Genomic DNA, 18,906 nt, shown 5'->3' with positions numbered 1-18,906 from the left:
TGCAAGGCTGATGTTTTGAGCGCTCTGCCAAAATCCAAGAGCCTGGGAGGGGACCTACAGGAACAAAGAAGCAATTCTACTTAGAAATGTCACACTGCGGGTTGCCAATTAAAAACCTTTGTCAAGATGCAGTCAGGCAAGAAAGATGTCATGTGTTATGAGAAGATTTAGAGGCACCTGTGCCCCTGTGGGTAGATTTCTTCCATCAGCTGGGGCATGGGGTGGTATCCAGGCATCTGCTGTGAAGTGAGGGAGGGCATTCCTGCCAATAATTCTGGGACTCAAAGAGAGAGGGTGGAGAGGATGAAAAACCGCAGGCTGAAAGTCAGATTATCATCCTACTACTAATTCTATTATGAAACTATCAGTTCTCTGGGCCTCAGTTTATCTTCTGCATAGGGATTTGAGCTGGAAGACCTCCCAGGTCTATAATCCCAGCCACAGGAAATGGAAGACTGCTCCCTTCCACAAAGGCTCTTTGTTGTGGAATTTTGAGACCCCATGCAAACACAATCTTTAGAAATTAGCATTTTATTGATTTTGACATATGCTGTCATTGACACTTCTGCTTTATGTGTTTTAATTAAATGCTATTATTTGCCACTGTGTCCTGAGGCCATGTGTTGGGAGTGGGTGAGATTTCATAAATCAGACCTGTAGTTCTGTGTTGGCAGTCCATTGACTCTTCTCCTGATATCATCGTAATTATTTCCCTTCGATCAATAGAAAAGCTTTGAGGTCCACTTTATAGCTGAGAGCAGGCTTCTTTCCATTTATCTCCCACCTTGTTCAAAATGCACAAAGCCCTCGTCCAGAAGTCACCCTCTCTGATACAAAAATGAACATTCTGCTTTGCTGTCAATGTTGCTGCTATCATTAGATGCCTCCATCTCACTCCGAGCCACCTCCACTTGGGGACTGTGAGCCCATTTTACTCTGTGCCATGTGGTCCTGATCTGGGGCTGTGGTTTCTGTCTTGTTCCTCTCTCTGCTTCCATTTTGGTTTCCCCTTTGGGAAAACCAAACCCTACACACTGTGCTCCAGGCTCTGGATCACCATTAATTTGAAACTTCTTCCAGATCCTTATGTCATCAGGGATGTCATCGTTTATCACCCTCTCCACACTCTGCATATCTACCTTGCACAAAGTTAGTGCTCAGTGCATGTCGCTTGAACTTAATCAAGAGAAGAGAGTAAGGAATTCACATTTCTCCCAAGTTGAGTCATCCTAGACCCAACTGAGATTCACTTCAGAGCCTGTACTTCATCTAGGACCTTGGCTTGAGGGGAAGAGGCTATGGGTTGTTTACTTTGAAGAGAATCACTGTTATGTGCTAAATCCAAACAATATGAATGCTCTAAAAAATCCCATTATATATAGTGAATTCCTAGAATACTTTGGGGGATAGGTGATTGAGGGGTGGGGGAGAATGTCTGTCAATCATTTTCCTCATGCTCAAAAAACCGCTCTTGAATCTATATCTGCACAGCAATTAGGGACCAGAACAAATGCAAACTTTCCCTCCTACTCCCCTGTCTCCCCCAATCCAAACACAATCGAATCCAATCCAGGTTCCTCCAAGAAGCAGGGCCTTTCTTCACACTAACATTTTCCTTTGTCCAAATTTCTACAGTCACAGGGTTCTTGCTTGATTACACTTTTATGTATTTGACAGTTATTTGTAGAGTGCTCTGCCAGGCAGCATCCAAGCACACCACACCCATCAGCTCATTTAATCCTCATAACTATCACATGAGGTTGGCATTACTATTATTATCATTATTATTATTCAACCTACTGATGAGGAAACTGAGGCAGAAAAGAGCGAGATAATTTAGCCAAGGTCACACAGCCAGTGGGTATCAGAGTCAGGATGTAAACCCAGGCAGCTAAGCCCCAGGTCTATGTTTTTTAACCACTATTTTAAATATGGCTTCCCTGACTTTTGCCAGGGATTGAGCATCAAATGTTTCATGCCAGCCTGGACTTTCCAATGGTACTGGGAGCTTGCTGCTGGGTGACACCACGACTCCCATGACCTATCCCATCACTATCACATCCTCCCACCATATTCAATTAATAAATATTTATTAGTCACCTCCTCTGTGTTGGGAGTGTTCTAGGTTCTAGGAATACAGCAGTGAACCAGACTGTCAGGATCCCTATCTCATAGAGCTTACATTCTAATGAGAGAGAAAACATAATATCCAGGTAAACAAACCAGCTAATGAATTGAGAACACAGAGATCATCACAAGGGCAAGGAAGAGGATGAAAGAGAGTGATAGGATAAGAAAGACCTGAGGAGCCTTATCAGATCATGTGGCAAGAAAGCGCTGTCTAAGGAGGTCATATCTACACTGGACCCTGAGAAAAAACAGCCAGCCCTGTGAGGATTTGAGGGAAGAGAACTCCAGGCAGAAGATCAGCAGGTGCAAAGGCCCTGAGGTAGAAATGGGCTTAGCAAATTATGGAAAAAGAAAAGTACCTGAAGAGTGGCAATCAAGCAGGAGAGGGGAGGGAAGCAGAGCTCAGATTGTGCAGGTCTCAGAAGCTTGAATCCTGTGTCCCCGGATGTGAGAAACCATGTGATGTGGCTCAGTGCTGACTCCCACACCTCTATACCTGTGTGCTCTCAGCCCACTGAGCTCCCTGGAACCACTGAGCACTCCCTCCAGGGTGCCCAGTTATCCCCCACAGTCTCTGCCTCAGTGGGCACAGTGGTCCAACATGAGGACGTGGAATCATAGTTCTGGATTTCAACCCCTGCTCTGCTGCTCACTAGTTGAGTGACTTTGGGCAGATTATAGAACCTAAGCTCCAATTTTCTGGCCTGAAGAATGTGATGATAAAGTATGTATTCCAGAAGATTATCACAAGGATTAAATGATACGATGCATGCTTCGTGCTCAGCACCAGCAGTGGCATGCAGGAAGCAAGCCCATAAAGCAGTTTTTATGTTGTGGTGGTTATTTTTATTAATCTTGGTAGGAAATCAGCCCTGAAGTATAAACACTGCCTGGTAGAAAGTGCTGGAATCTCTTGCATCAGCTATATTGGCTTCTGAGCTAACTGCAGCAGATTTAGTGAAAAGGATCTAAAAAGAAAAAAAAAAAAAAGGTATACTCCAAAACACCTACTCTTTTCCAAATAACACGATCTCTAGTATTTTTTTCATGCAACCTACTGGAAAGTTCTAATCTTATTCATTTAAAATCCCCAAGCTTGATTCTGTTTTTCGTTAGCAAATATTCCGAGACAACACCAGAAGCAGCAAGATCCAATGATGGAGATTCTCTAACTGAAAATGTAGGGCACCATGACAAGAAACTCAATTCTTTGCCAAATGAAAAGAGATGAGCATTTAACCCGAGGAATGCCAAGGCCAGGGTTTCTGTTCAGATTTCCTGAGAAAGAAAGGTTTTGTCAAAAGACAGACTACACCAAGCATTTTCTTTTCTTTGGTGCGCCAAGGATTCATTAAGAACCAAGCCCTAGCGCCATCTCCTGGCAATCTCCAAAACTGAAAAACAGACGCCTACCACAAGGGACCCCTCCCCCTCCTCGACAGAAATTAAGTTCAGGAGATAAACTGGTAATTTCATAGTAACTTCTGTGTTTTCAACCTCCTGTTAAATATTTGAATTGAGATGAGCAGATGGTAACAGTCTCAGCTACTTACGGTCCCCACAAGGGACAGTCCCTGTTAGGCCACCACTTCCTTTGTTTCTGTAAGAGCTTGTCAACCAACAAGGAACCCAGAGATCAGAGGCAGCGTATTTATTGTCAGTGGGCCAGTGCTTAGCCCTGCAACCAATGCGCCCAATCTTAAAAGAGGATCGTCCTCTGCCCAAATTTACATTCTCCAATACTTCCGCTCGCTGTGGATACTTTACGCAAAGAAATCATGCGTGAAATTGACCCAAAGAGCTGGGCTCCCAGCTCACTTCAGAACTGCAAATCTAAGTTTGCCTCAGTACCCAGAATCTCACGGTAAGCCTCAGTTAGGCGTCTTGCTCTCCCTGGAGAAGGAAGGGATGGCCACCCTTGGCATCAGGGCCACTTTCGCTCCCCAAAGATTTGGTGAGAGCAGGTGGCTTCCTGGCCTGGGTCGCTTCAACAGTTTTCACCTAGCTCTGTACTCACCTCCAATCCAGGTAACTTGGTATCTGCAAGCACAGAGCCTGAAATGGCTAGGAAAAATAATTCTGCTTGGTTGCTGACTGAGGAGTGAACCAGTATCCCAAAGAATTGTGACTCGTTTCTTAGGGAAGTTGGGGGACAGGTGGAGCTGGGGTAGAAATAAGCAGGATAGTTTGGGAGGACAGGAAAACTACTGGCTGGACTGGTTCCTCCCTTCTTTACTCAAGCACATGTATTTACTTATTTAAAATGCTTTGAGGGACCTGAGTGGCTCAGTCAGTTAAGGAACCCACTTCAGCTCAGGTCATGATCTCATGGTTCATGAGTTCAAGCACTGCATCGGGCTCAGAGCCTGGAGCCTGCTTGGGATTCTGCCTCTCTCTCTCTTTCTCTCTCTCTCTGCCCCACCCCCACTTGCACTCTGTCTTTCTCTGTCTCTCAAAAAGAAGTAAATGTTACAAATTTTAATTAAACAAATCAAATGCTTTTAGGGGCGCCTGGGTGGCCCAGTTGGTTGAGTATCTAACTCATGATTTTGGCTCAGGTAATGATTTCACAGTCTGTGAGATCAAGCCCCACGTTGGGCTCTGTGGTGACAGCGTGGGGCCTCCTTGGGATGCTCTCTCTCTCTCCCTCTCTGCCTCTCCCCCACTTGCACAGGTGCTCTCTCTCTTTCTCTCTCTCTCTCTGTCTCTAAAAATAAACATTTAAAAAAATAAAAATAAAAAAATAAAGGGGCACCTGGGTGGCTCAGTCCGTTAAGCATCCGACTTCAGCTCAGGTCATGATCTCACAGTTCATGGGTTTGAGTCCCATGTCGGGCTCTGTGCTGACAGCTCAGAGCCTGGAGCCTGCTTCAGATTCTGTGTCTCCCACTCTCTCTGCCCCTACCCCACTCGCACTCTGTCTCTCTCTCAAAAATAAATAATAAAAGCATTTTAAAAAAATAAACATAAAAAATTAAAATGCTTTGACCCCTTCCTGTTCGTCAGATAATGTGATAAGCACTTCACCTATAGCTCCTCACTTACACAACAACCCACGCGTTTGGTACCATTTTTTTATTTCCATTTAACAGAGAAGAAAACATGCTTAGAGAGAGCTTAAATAACTTGCCCAAGATCTTAGAGCAAGTAACTGGTAGAGGCAGGGTTCAAACACACATATCCTCTTAACCACTATAATGAAGTATCTTTCAGACCCAGGACTCAGGATTTTCTCAGGCACTGCTGAAAACACTCCTTATATTTGCAGGATGAATGAAATGGGATAAATCTGCCAGATAAAGAAGGTGCTGCTCAGAGCCCTCCTGAGTGACTGTGTACGTGGTGAGAAGAAGAGGTGCATTAGCATCAGGCACCACCAAATCTTCCTCCTTCTTGAACAGCACGCACCCAGGGTAAACCCTTTGCCTTAGTCTTCATGCACTTGATGCAGTTACTGACCCGTAGTCCTCATTCCCAGCAAGTTTTCAAGAGACTGACAGTAATTTTCTCACACCATCCATGCCTGACAATTGATTTCTCATGGTTATTTGCCAAAGCACCACTACAAATGCCATTAACTGGTAATAAAACTAGCCAGCCGTTTCTAAAACCCAGTGCTGGCGACAGCTCTGTGGTCCCTGGGGATCTTTGTTTTACCGCATCTTGCTAAAGCAAACATTTCTTTTTGATGTTAAATGCCAAAAGAGGAAACGTATCTTTTGCTCTTCCCAAAATTTATAGAACTATGAGAGTCAGGAGTAAAGAGACAGCCTTTTAAAAATCACAGAAAGCATTCAGGATTCCTAACTCTAAAAAACGACCCATTAGCCTCAATATATAAATTGCATACATTTTCCAGATAACACTTCTTTTAAAAAAAAAAAAAAGTAAGAATTTAATAATCATTCATTAACCATCTTTTGGGTTCCTGACATGGTGCTACACACCGTAAATACAAGAAAAGGTCACTGTGCCTGCCTTCAAGGTACTTATAATCTAGTTATGGAGACACGACCCACATATAAAGCAACTTAAGAATAAGACAAGGCAAGACACAGTCAGTTGTGAGATGGAAAGGTACAGAGAGTGGGCACTATCATGCTCAGAAATGGAAATGGTCAGCCTCATAGGAGCCATCAGAGAAGAAGCCCGCCAGTTCTCCCACTCACTAGCCCCTGGCCTTATATACATCCCTGGACTCGGTGCTCAGATCTGTAAAATGGCAGAGCTGAGCCACCCGTACAACAAATTTGTTTTGAGCACTCACTGTAAGCCAGGCACTATTTGCGGTTCTGGTGATACAGCGTTGAACAAGATAATGGCCCCACCCTAATGGATTTTATGGTCTGGCGGAGGGAAAGGGGAAGGCAGATAGATGAATGTATAAATACATGACATGGCAGGTAGTGATCAGGACTCTGAAGAAAATCAAGAAATCAAGAAAATCAAGATAAAGTGATAACGAGTGACAGGGGGCCACGTCAAGAAGGTAATTTGGGAAGGGGTCTCGCCCATCAAGTCACATTGGTGGGTGGACGTGGAAGATGTGAGGCGGCAACCCAAACTGGTATTAGGAGAGTGTTCCTGAAAGAACAAACAGCAAGACAAGGCCCTGAGAAAGGAATGACTCGAAACGTTTGAGGAACGGCGCGAACACCAGTGTGGCTGAATCACGACGGGGGCCTGGAGAATGGGAAATGAAGAGAACCCAAGAGCCAGACCATGAAGAGCCATAAAAGCCAAGGTAAGGAGTTCAGGTGAGAAGCCCGGGAAGGCTTAAGAATGTGTACCAGAGGATCCAAACCATCTCTGATCTGAAGGGGTGGGACCTAAGCAAGATGGTCCTGAATGAGTAGGATCTAGAATGAAGGAGTCCAAATGCCAAGTATTCACATTTCAGATGGTGTGGACCCCTGTGCAGATCAGGAGAGATTTAATTAAGGAAGTAACCAGGCTAAGGAGAAAAAATATCAGGGGAAGAAGTCTGGAGACCAAGAAGGGTCCCAGGTATTTCATGGGAAAACTGTAAAATATATGGTGCCTCTGACCATCATGAGGCAGCCAGTGCCCTGGTGCCATCCCTCTTCTGTCCAAAAACTCCCAATTTGGTGCCCTGTTAGGGCCTCACAGGGCCTCATTGCTCTAAACACCAACCGGCCATTCAAAATGCACTAGTCCTACGGTTCATGGCCAGTGTTAGCTCTACTATAGGTAACAGGTTGGTGCTAATGTTAAATAAATCCATGCTAATTGGTTAGTGCTTCTCAAATTTCTTCCTTTCCATCTACTATTTCTTCCGAAGGCAGGAGAGAGAAAACACGTGGCTCCAGAATGTCTGCAAGATATAAAGTGAAGCAGCCCATCACAAGCAAAACACTTCACTGAAGACTTGTACTTTATCTTCAAATTAGTGTGAATGTTCCTTCGATTCCAGATTTACTTATAAGAACCCAATAACAATGTGTTATATTGTCCAAGGAGCAGATATGACCCTGGAAGAATATATGCCACATCTGTCCTGTGCTTTGCCAAATGCCTCGCACATCATCCCATATCCCCAGGGCTGGGGAAACTCACCTTGAAAAACGTGAATCACTAAACCCAATTAAAACACTCTCCTCTCTTAGAAGGACCCCGCGTAGTTGCCAATATCTGGGGTTTCAAGGATCATCACTCATTATTAGAGGCAACATACGAGGTAGAGGGCTCCTAAAAGCAGATTTGGATGTCTTCCTAAATGAAATCGCTAATGCCACCCTTATTCTACAGTTGTCCATCTTATAAGAGCACATTACTAATGCAAGCTGGAAATACTCTGCATCCCAACTATCTCTGAATCTCAGCGGACATTAATGGGAATAGCATGTGCCATATAGCCATTCCATAGCCATTACAAAGACTGAGTAGTGCCACATGCTCTTAGGAAGTGACGCTCTCACAATGAGTAAGAAAGCATTCCCAAAGATACTGGCACCTCTCCTGTCACTTAAACGGTAGTTTACAGCATCTCGGTGGGGGAGGCGATGTTTCTCATATTGTGTTTGTTTAATATTTGACAATATCTTGGCTCATACTGTGGTGGGTTTGAGATAAAATGATTATTTGTATATACACAGTTGCCCACACAGATGGGAGAAAATGTTTATTTGGAGGGGGAGAAAAAGAAATTAGAAGGAAAAAAAAAAAACCCTCCATGATACATGCATCAATACTACTATGATTACACAATGCTATATTAACAATATTTTGAGGGAGTCCCTGTAAATAACCATCCTGCCTTCCAACTCAGAATCCACATAATTACAGCTTTCTGGCTACCAGAACAGGAAAGGATGCCATGTTGGATGCTGCCAGTGCTGGGGGGTTGAGCAGGCTGCTGCTGCCACCCAGTGGGGACTGCCGAAATGGCAACCGCAGGAAGCTTCAGCTACTTGCAACTAAACAGAAAATTTATTTACTTTCTCAGTAATTCCTATTTTCAATTCTCACATTCGCAGAAATTACAATAAATAACAAACATAGGATGATTTATGTAACTCTAGCTTCATTGCGTAGTACAAAATGTACTGAAGATAAAATACATATAGAAACATTTCGTTTTGTCATTTTACCCACTCCTTAAATATCTAGTTTATGTTGTATTTACAGTATAGTTACTTTCTTTTTTTATTTTTTAATGTTTTTTTTTGGGGGGGGGAGGGGCAGAGAGAGGGACACACCGAATCTGAAGTAGCCTCCGGGCTCTGAGCTGTCAGCACAAAGCCAGATGGGAGGCTCAAACTGACGAACTGCAAGATCATGACCTGAGCCGAAGTCAAATGCTTAACCGACCAAGCTACTTTCTTTTATTTATTTATTTTTTTTTTAATTTTTTTTAACATTTATTTATTTTTGAGACAGAGAGAGACAGAGCATGAACAGGGGAGGGGCAGAGAGAGAGGGAGACACAGAATCTGAAACGGGCTCCAGGCTCTGAGCTGTCAGCACAGAGCCCGAAGCGGGGCTCGAACTCACGGACCGTGAGATCATGACCTGAGCCGAAGTCGGACGCCTAACCTACTGAGCCACCCAGGTGCCCCAAGCTACTTTCTTTTAAATTGGGGTCTGATAAATGGTTTTTATTCTTAATAAAAATGAATATCCCAAATCCAAAGACATTAGTGTTTTTGCTTTACGGTGCAAAAACACATCAATCTGTGATGACAGTTTTTGTTCTTTTTTTTTTAACTTTATTTATTTTGAGAGAGAGAGAACACAAGTGGGAGAGGGGCAGCGAGCGAGAGGGAGACAAAGAGAATCCCAAGAAGGCTCTGCACTGCCAGCGCAGAACCTGACATGGGTCTCGAACCCATGAACCATGAAATCATGACCTGAGCCAAAGTCAGAGGCCCAACTGCCTGAGCCACCCAGGTGCCCCTATTTTTTATTAAGCTAAGCGTTGATTTTAGGTAGAATTCTCCAACTTAAATATTTTAAGAATCCTTATAAGTTAGAGAAATCTTTGTTTAACATATAAATAAGTTTTTAAACTGGATATTATAAGAGTATCTTAATGATGGACTTCACAAATTAACAGAGGCAAATTCAAGGGTGGATTAGTTGGGCAAGTTTCCGGGAAACCAATCAGGATAGTGCTTAAAAATACAACATTTAATGGGGAAAAAACCTGTTTTGGAACATTGCATGAAGGATACTACCATTCATATAAATGTCAAAAATGCACAGCATCATTCCATATTGTTTACAGATTCATAGAAGTATATACATATGGGCTCAATTCACAGCCAAATTCATGATAGCATTTCCTCTGGGGAGAGTGAGGGGAAATGGGCCTTCACCTTTATGTGTAATATTTTATCCTATTTAAAAGATACAGAGATGGAGCCCCTGGGTGGTACAGTCAGTTAAGCTTCTGACTCTTTATTTTGGCTCAGGTCATGATCTCATGGTTCGTGGGATCGAGCCCCACGTCAGGCTCTGCACTGATGGCACAGAGTCTACTTGGGTTTCTCTCTCTCCCTCTCTCTCTCTTTCTGCCTCGCCTTCTCTCTCTCTCTCTCTCTCTGTCTCTCAAAATAAATAAATGAACTTTTTAAAACAAAGAAATAAAAAGAGAGAGAAGAAGATATGAAGCAAATATGACCAAATATTCAATTTTTTTTGTTTCATATGATGGTTCCACAAGTGTTTTTCATTATCTTTTCCTTATTCCATTAAAAAGCAAAAAGTAGTGCTCAAATTCATTGCAAGATCTTTGTTACACGGAGTATGGTATGGAAGTCTGGGATCAGAACTAAAAAAACTAAACTAAACTAAAAACAGGGGTCTGAAGTGTCCTCCTTAGTCCACAGAGTGCTCAGCTTTTCCCCTAAATAAATTCAGGTCAAACACTTCAAGAATACTTGGTTTGAAGGTGCATCAGTTTCTACCCAAGGCACCGTCATGCCTCCTCCAACCCTTATATTAAAACATTCCTCTCAAAACTTAAGGGAGACATAATCATCAGCTTTTTTGGTCCAGAGTAGCCTGCTGGTATCCTGAAACTCCTAAGTTAGCAACTTAAATATTCCAATGATAAATTTTCAGAGGCCAAATGAAGAATAAAACAGAAGGGCAAGTGTTTTCCTCTAATACTTGTACTCCTGTCACTCCTAAACATAGCAGATTTATTAGGAACGGGAACTTGGCACACACTGATGGAGGAAATTTTTATTTAATTCACTACCATAAATTGCAAAAAAAATATGTGTTCATGCATTTAGAAACCCCCTAGAGGGAGTATTTCTTCAGAAATAGAAAGAAAATAGGATTTAAGAGAAATGTGTTTTAGGTTATTATTTCTCTGTGTAAGAACCTAAGCCTTGCCCCAAAATAAATGTAGTCTAGACTGCAATCTAGTGAGAATCAAGACCGCAATCTACTTATTCCTTCTGCTTTCACAATAGAACCACTCACAGTTGTGATGAGAATCATCCCAAATTATAAGGCATAAAAACTGGCACTGCCTCACATATTATTAATCTATTTGCAGATGGCACCACATTTTACAACATGATCCTATTGCAAGAAATGCTGATTCTGCAAATGCTCTGCTTGCAAGCGAGAATGGGGCAGTTAGAAGTCACAGCAATGCTGTATTTTAAGCTTTCCAAAATGTACATTAAAGCAAAATTCCTTGAAGGTTGTAGAAAATAACTCCATCGTCTTCAAACCATTGCAAAACTTTTCAGATCAAACATGGACATAAACCAATAAATCTCTTTGTTGGTGCTCTAATCAGAAACAAGTACACATAATTATTTCATAGAGTAGGAACTTAAAATGTGCTAATATGTTGAACAATTAGCAAAACATAGCCTGCAAAACTTTAATTGAGATTCCTTGGGCATAAAATAAAAAAATACTGGCTATGGAGTTGCCAAATCCAAAAACAGGCAATCTTACTGACAACAGCAAGGCTGTTGGCAGATAATAGGAGATTCATCCTCAACAAAGGAAAGATTCAAGAGTCCAGTCCTTAGAGGTTTCTTTTCTCACACCTTACACATATGAGCTGCACTAAGTCTACAAGTTTAACATGAAAGCCAAAGTGACCAGTCAATTCCTGATATTTATATTTAATGTTTGGACAGATGGAAAGCTATCATATTCGATTCAACATACAGCTACTGAGGACCTGCTGTTCGCACAATGTTTTTTGGTGAGAAATATATCTGGATTAATCTTACCAGAATTTCATTACCTCCTTCAGTAAGTCTCTCCAACTGTATGCTTCCATTTTGTCTGATTTTTTTTAATTTAAGTTTATTTTATCAGTATTACATAATACATGCTCGTCACAACAAACATGGAAAATATAGGAAAAGAGAATAAGGGGGAAAGCCACTCACAGTCCCACCAGGTAGAGATAATTATCAAAATTCATGGATTCCCTCAGAATATTTTTTTTCTCATTCTGTAAAGATTTCTCATTTCCAAATCACAATGAAAGGAACTTGAGTACTTTATCAATTTTGTTTTCCATTATATGCCTTAGAGACATAAGATATAAATATAACCTCACTACAAACTGGTATCTGACACGACAGAATAACATTTGCAAAATGCAATGTTGTAGTGACAATAATGAGGCTGATTGCTACAGACATGTTAAACTCTGAGTGTTAAATGGTTACATCTTATTTATTCAGAACATTGATCCAACAACAAAAATAGAGAACAGCAGCTGAAAACTTATCTCATTCAATGTTCTAAGATAAAAGAGCTAACCATTCATTCCATTATTTTCTGCAGATAAATCCTTTTTTCTTACTGAAATCTGATGGCAATTAAATTATGATATTTTCCCAGGCTACTGTATGAAGAAGAAGCTGAAGGCCATCACTATACAGCATACTGCAACATAAAGACTCTTCTGTTCACCAATTCTGGAGCATTTCCAAAATATACCCAACAATCCAGTTTTATTTCTGTCCAGGAGGCTGTGTGCCAAGGATGGGATATAAGCACAGGAATATATAAGCAACAAGATTACAGTCAACCGACTCTGAAAATTAAAAATGGCAGACATAGTGAGGCCGGCAAAGCCCCAGTCACATCCCCTTCAGAATATATTGTTGAGAATTTCTTCATAATTTCCGTTATGTAATATATCCAAGATTGTACAAGCCAACTTTATAATGTATGACATCATAAAGCAACTAGACCTATCAGATCACTTTAAGAACACATTGCCCGGTATTGGCACAAAAACAGACACATAGACCAATGGAATAGAATAGAAACCCCAGAACTAGACCCACAAACGTATGGCCAACTCATCTTTGACAAAGCAGGAAAGAACATCCAATGGAAAAAAGACAGTCTCTTTAACAAATGGTGCTGGGAGAATTGGACAGCAACATGCAGAAGGTTGAAACTAGACCACTTTCTCACACCATTCACAAAAATAAACTCAAAATGGATAAAGGACCTGAATGTGAGACAGGAAACCATCAAAACCTTAGAGGAGAAAGCAGGAAAAGACCTGACCTCAGCCGTAGCAATCTCTTACTCGGCACATCCCCAAAGGCAAGGGAATTAAAAGCAAAAGTGAATTACTGGGACCTTATGAAGATAAAAAGCTTCTGCACAGCAAAGGAAACAACCAACAAAACTAAAAGGCAACCAACGGAATGGGAAAAGATATTTGCAAATGACACATCGGACAAAGGGCTAGTATCCAAAATCTATAAAGAGCTCATCAAACTCCACACCCGAAAAACAAATAACCCAGTGAAGAAATGGGCAGAAAACATGAATAGACACTTCTCTAAAGAAGACATCCAGATGGCCAACAGGCACATGAAAAGATGTTCAACGTCGCTCCTTATCAGGGAAATACAAATCAAAACCACACTCAGATATCACCTCACGCCAATCAGAGTGGCCAAAATGAAGAAATCAGGAGACTATAGATGCTGGAGAGGATGTGGAGAAACGGGAACCCTCTTGCACTGTTGGTGGGAATGCAAATTGGTGCAGCCGCTCTGGAAAGCAGTGTGGAGGTTCCTCAGAAAATTAAAAATAGACCTACCCTATGACCCAGCAATAGCACTGCTAGGAATTTATCCAAGGGATACAGGAGTACTGATGCATAGGGGCACTTGTACCCCAGTGTTTATAGCAGCACTCTCAACAATAGCCAAATTATGGAAAGAGCCTAAATGTCCATCAACTGATGAATGGATAAAGAAATTGTGGTTTATATACACAATGGAATACTACGTGGCAATGAGAAAAAATGAAATATGGCCTTTTGTAGCAATGTGGATGGATCTGGAGAGTGTGATGCTAAGTGAAATAAGCCATACAGAGAAAGACAGATACCATATGGTTTCACTCTTATGTGGATCCTGAGAAACGTAACAGAAACCCATGGGGGAGGGGAAGGAAAAAAAAAAAAAAAAGAGGTTAGAGTGGGAGAGAGCCAAAGCATAAGAGACTGTTAAAAACTGAGAACAAACTGAGGGTTGATGGGGGGGTGGGAGGGAGGGCAGGGTGGGTGATGGGTATTGAGGAGGGCACCTTTTGGGATGAGCACTGGGTGTTGTATGGAAACCAATTTGACAGTAAATTTCATATATTAAAAAATAAAAAATAAAAAAATAAAAAAAAAAGAACACATTGCCCAAAAGTAGCAAACACACAATCTTCTCAAGTACACATGGAACATTCTCCAGAATACACCATACGTTAAGCTGTAAAATGAGCCTCAATAAATCAACAAGATTGAAAATAGATTATGTTCTCCAACCATAGTGGAATGAAATAGAAATTGATGACACAAGGAAATTTGAAGAATTCGTAAGTGCAGAAATTAAATAACACACTCTTAAATAACCAATGGGTCAAAAAAGAAATCACCACAAAGGAAATTAGAAAATAACTTAAGATGAGTGAAAATAAAAACACAGCATATAAAAATTTGTGGAATGGAGATAAAGCAGTGCTCAGAGGAAAATTTATAGCAGTAAATACCAATATTTTTTTTTAAAAATTTAATTTCAGATAAATAACCTAATCTTCAATTGTAAGTAACTGAAAAAAGAAGAGCAAACTAAACCTAAAGCAAGAAGAAAGAGGAAATAATATTAGAGCAGAAGTTAGTGAAAGAGAATAGAAAGACAACAGAGAAAATCAATGAAACCAAAAGCTGCTTCTTTGAAAATATCAACAAATTGACAAACATTTAGCTAGACTGACCAAGAAAAAAGAGAGAACTCAAATTTCTAAAATCAGAAATGAAACATGAACTATAAATTGCCCAATTTAAAAAAATGAAACGAGTATAAAGAAATACAATGAATGATTGTATGAAACAAATTGTATAAAAGAAATGAAATGGACAAATTCCTAGAAACACTCTCACTACTGAAACTGACTCAAGAAAAAAAATACACAATCTGAGTACACCCATAACAAGTAAAGAGATTGAATTAGTATCAGAAACTACCCACAAAGCCCAAGACCAAATGGCTTCAATGTTGAATTCTATCCTATGTTTAAAGAAGAATTAGCATCAGTATTTCACAAACTCTTCCAAAAGTTTGCAGAGTAAAAAACCCTCCCCAACTAATCTTATGAGACCAGTCTTGTCCTGATACCAAAACCACAGTCATGGTACAAATACAAACAAAAACAAAGCTAAAGACCAACATCTCTTATGAATAGAAGTGCAAAAATCCAACAAAATACTAACAAACTGAATCCAGCAACATATAAAAGGGATTATGCAACATGATCAAGTGGGAGTCATTCCAAAAATGCAAGGTTGGTTTAATATCTGATAATCAACCAATGCCATACACTCTATTAACAGTAAAAACCTAAAACCACATGATTATGTCAATAGCTGCAGAAAAACATTTGACAAGGGGTGCCTGGGTGGCTCAGTCCGTTAAGTGTCCGACTTCCGCTGAAGTCATGATCTCACAGTCCCGTGAGTTCGAGCCCCACGTCAGGCTCTGTGCTGACAGCTCGGAGCCTGGAGCCTGTTTCAGATTCTGTGTCTCCCTCTCTCTCTGACCCTCCCCCGTTCATGTTCTGTCTCTCTCTGTCTCAAAATAAAACGTTAAAAAAAATTTGACAATGAGGGTGATGGATATATTTACGGCATAGATTGTGATGATGTTTCCATGTGTGTATACTTATCTCCAAATACACCAGGCTGTATGCATTAAATATGTACAGCTTTTTGTTAGTCAACATTACCTCAAGAAATTGAAAGCCAATTTCTCTTTCATGACAAAAAAAAAGACACTCAAGAAATAAAGATGGAAGGGAACCTCTTCTACCTGAGAAAGAGCATCTTTTAAAAAGCTACACAAACATCACACTTAATAGTGAAAGACTGAATGCTTTCCCCTACAATTAAGGGAAAAAGAGATGTCCACTCTGACCACTTCTTTTTTTTAACGTTTATTTGTTTTGAGAGAGACAGTGTGTGCACGTGAGTGGGGTAGGGGCAGAGAGAAAGAGAGAGAGAATCCCAAGCAGACTTCGCTCTGTCAGCACAGAACCCTACACAGGGCTCCATAGCATGAACTGTGAGATCATGACCTAAACAGAAATAAGTAGTTGGACACTTAACCAACTGAGCCACACAGGTGCCCCTGACTCTGACCACTTCTGTTCAGTGTTGTTCTAGAGGCAAATATATCTGGGCAACAGAAATTAACAGCATCAAGACTGTAAAGGAAGAAGTAGAACTATATTCAGAGATAACATGATCTCATATACAGAAATTCCTAAGGAACACAAAAGAAACTCCAAGGTACAACTCCAAACATAATAAAAACCACAGAATCGCAGACGTTTATAGGGCAAATTTTATAGTATGTGAATTATTAAATTGCGAACATTTAGCATATAGTAATTTTTGAGCAGACTCAACAATGACACCATCACATAGATCAATGACACACAAAGGGATTTGATATCTTATCTATCCCTGGATCATGTATTCATCTTTCTCAATTAAAAAATACTGAAGTCATTCAGGATGAATTATCTTTATTATTTACTCCACTGGATTTCTCTTTCAAACTGAAAGGGCAATATATACTTGTATTGCCTTTTATTATGCGCCAAAAATTTAAAAATTCCTAGAAGTGCCAAATAAAAACCCTATAGTATTCTTCTCACCCGTGACCCTCCCTCCTACCACCACCACTCCTTGAAGACAATGAATATTAATAGTTCAATGTCCACATTCTTCCCCATGTTCATCTCAATGCACACAAATGAAAATATTCACACAAATAAAAGGTTTTTTCCTCTGATTTTTCTACATACATTTCTCTCCAACTTACTTCATGGTGGCCTTTCCTAATGGTCAGTGCCTATAAACCATAACTCCTCCTTGTTAAAGCCACACAACATTCCAGAAATATGGACATACCACAGTTAATCCAAGCACTCTCTGGTGACAGGATTCAAGTTCTTTCCTTTTTTTTTTTTTTTTTTTTTGGCATTCAATGTATTTCTTTACACATACACTTACAAATCAATTCTTTTACTTCTGTATGATAAAATTGTCCAATCCAGATTTTAAAGATGCAGAAAAACATGACTTTGCTTAGCAAGAAAGAAAAAAAAAGGTCATTATGTTTCACTAAACATCCTGCCTGGTGGAAAGGGGGAAACATTTATTTCTCAGTTCTGAGTCACAGCCCTGTGAATAGGTTAGATTTTGTTTGCAAATACATAAACAAAATACAAATTACAAGTGCTCACCAAACAAGGCGTCTTGTAATAGGGGCAAAGGGTGTGTCACAAGAAACACATTTCCTGGTGCAGGAAAATGAGCCGCAGAGGAAGGAAGCAGCCCAGGGAAACAGTGCTGGACCAAGCTTTATGCTTTGACTGCAAAACTCCCCTGACAACAACGAATCCAACAGGATTCCTGGGTTCAGGGTTCAGGTTAGGTTTGGGGTTAGGCTTAGGTTAGAACCTTGAGTCATTTCAGACCACGGTTCCCCTTATTTACTGCTCTACTTTGCGCCTTCTCTTGGTTGACTGGAACAGTTTTTTCAAGAAGGAAATGTGGATGCCGTGATCCCCCTGCCCTTAGCTATCTAAAAATAGTTTTCTATTGCCCTCCTCCACAAAAGACAACTTGACTTATTTTAAATGTCTGGGTCACAGCCTTTTCTTCTTCCAAATCCTGTACATACAGCAGCCTTAAAAGCCTTCCAGCTAACAGTGTTGCTGAAGACAACCTATTTTGGTTTCTTCGCTAGTGTCATTACAAGATATGAGAAATCCTCATATTTGTGTGAGCATGTACACAGAATATAAACATAGTAAACTGAAGAAGCACTCTCTGTCATTAAAATGCCAGCAGCTAAACTGTCTCATCTGATATATTCTCAGTTTACTGATGTGAGAAGACAAGGAATGAACTCCACATGAACTATGCCTACAGCAATATGACCATTACATCAGTAATTGTGAGTCTGGAAGGCACCAAACAGTAAGTCCACAGCAAATCAGCCTGAAGTGACAGCTTAGAGATTTGATTTGACTATTCTCTGGCTTTATGTCATTCAATGCCACCATCGGAAGGAGCCGTCCTACCCACAGTGTTCCAGAAGGCCTCATACCCTTTACTTTTGGGCATCAGCTACTCAGTTTGTGAGAGCACCACCTACTGGTGCATTAGAGAAGCATAATTTCTTCGTTCTCTTAAGCTGTGGATTATTGGGACCTGCCCAGTGAAAGGGGATATAAAAACCTTCTTCCTCATTCTGGCAGGTTCCCCCACCACCCCCAAACTCCTCTTCCCTTACGGTCCCTTGAAAAGTGCAGCAAAAGTGAAATTTATGGAAGGTATATAAGAAAACTCAAAATCTAAAGGGAGGTTCACCAAAAGACGTGATAAAACAGAAGATAGAGCCACTCCTGAAATTTCAGTTTCAGGAACTGACAGCGGACTTCAAGGTACTGCAAGTGGCGTGAATGAGCAGAAGCAATTGTCTTCTGCCTTTGTGTTACTCTGTGAAAGTTCCAATTCCAGAGAGACACTGCTGTTATTCATCTCAGGTCACATTCTCACCTCTTGGCAGGAAAGGATACTGGTTCTTGACTGACATTTTGCTGTGCTGACTCTTGTGGAGAGAAGACAATTCCTCCAAAGAATATCAGAGTGCTTTTAGCCAAAAAATGCTCACTGTGTCTCTCCAATTTGTAGTTAAATTGCCTTTTCCAAGAGGACGTGTTTAGGATGTTTTAAAC

The 18,906-nt window shown here is 40.7% G+C and overlaps 1 protein-coding gene across 1 annotated transcript; it reads right to left on the bottom strand.

The window, feature by feature from the left end:
• Positions 1-12,481: 12,481 nt before the first annotated feature.
• Positions 12,482-12,700, bottom strand: LOC122200748 (protein kish-A-like). The gene has a single exon (XM_042906472.1). The coding sequence runs from the start codon at positions 12,698-12,700 to the stop codon at positions 12,482-12,484; it is 219 nt and encodes a 72-aa protein (XP_042762406.1).
• Between the last annotated feature and the right edge of the window lie 6,206 nt (positions 12,701-18,906).

Source organism: Panthera leo, chromosome A1 (assembly GCF_018350215.1).
Source record: "Panthera leo isolate Ple1 chromosome A1, P.leo_Ple1_pat1.1, whole genome shotgun sequence".
Classification (NCBI taxonomy): Eukaryota; Metazoa; Chordata; class Mammalia; order Carnivora; family Felidae; genus Panthera; species Panthera leo.
The sequence above is the reverse complement of the archived record's forward strand: the minus strand, read 5'-3'. Positions and strand labels throughout refer to the sequence as shown.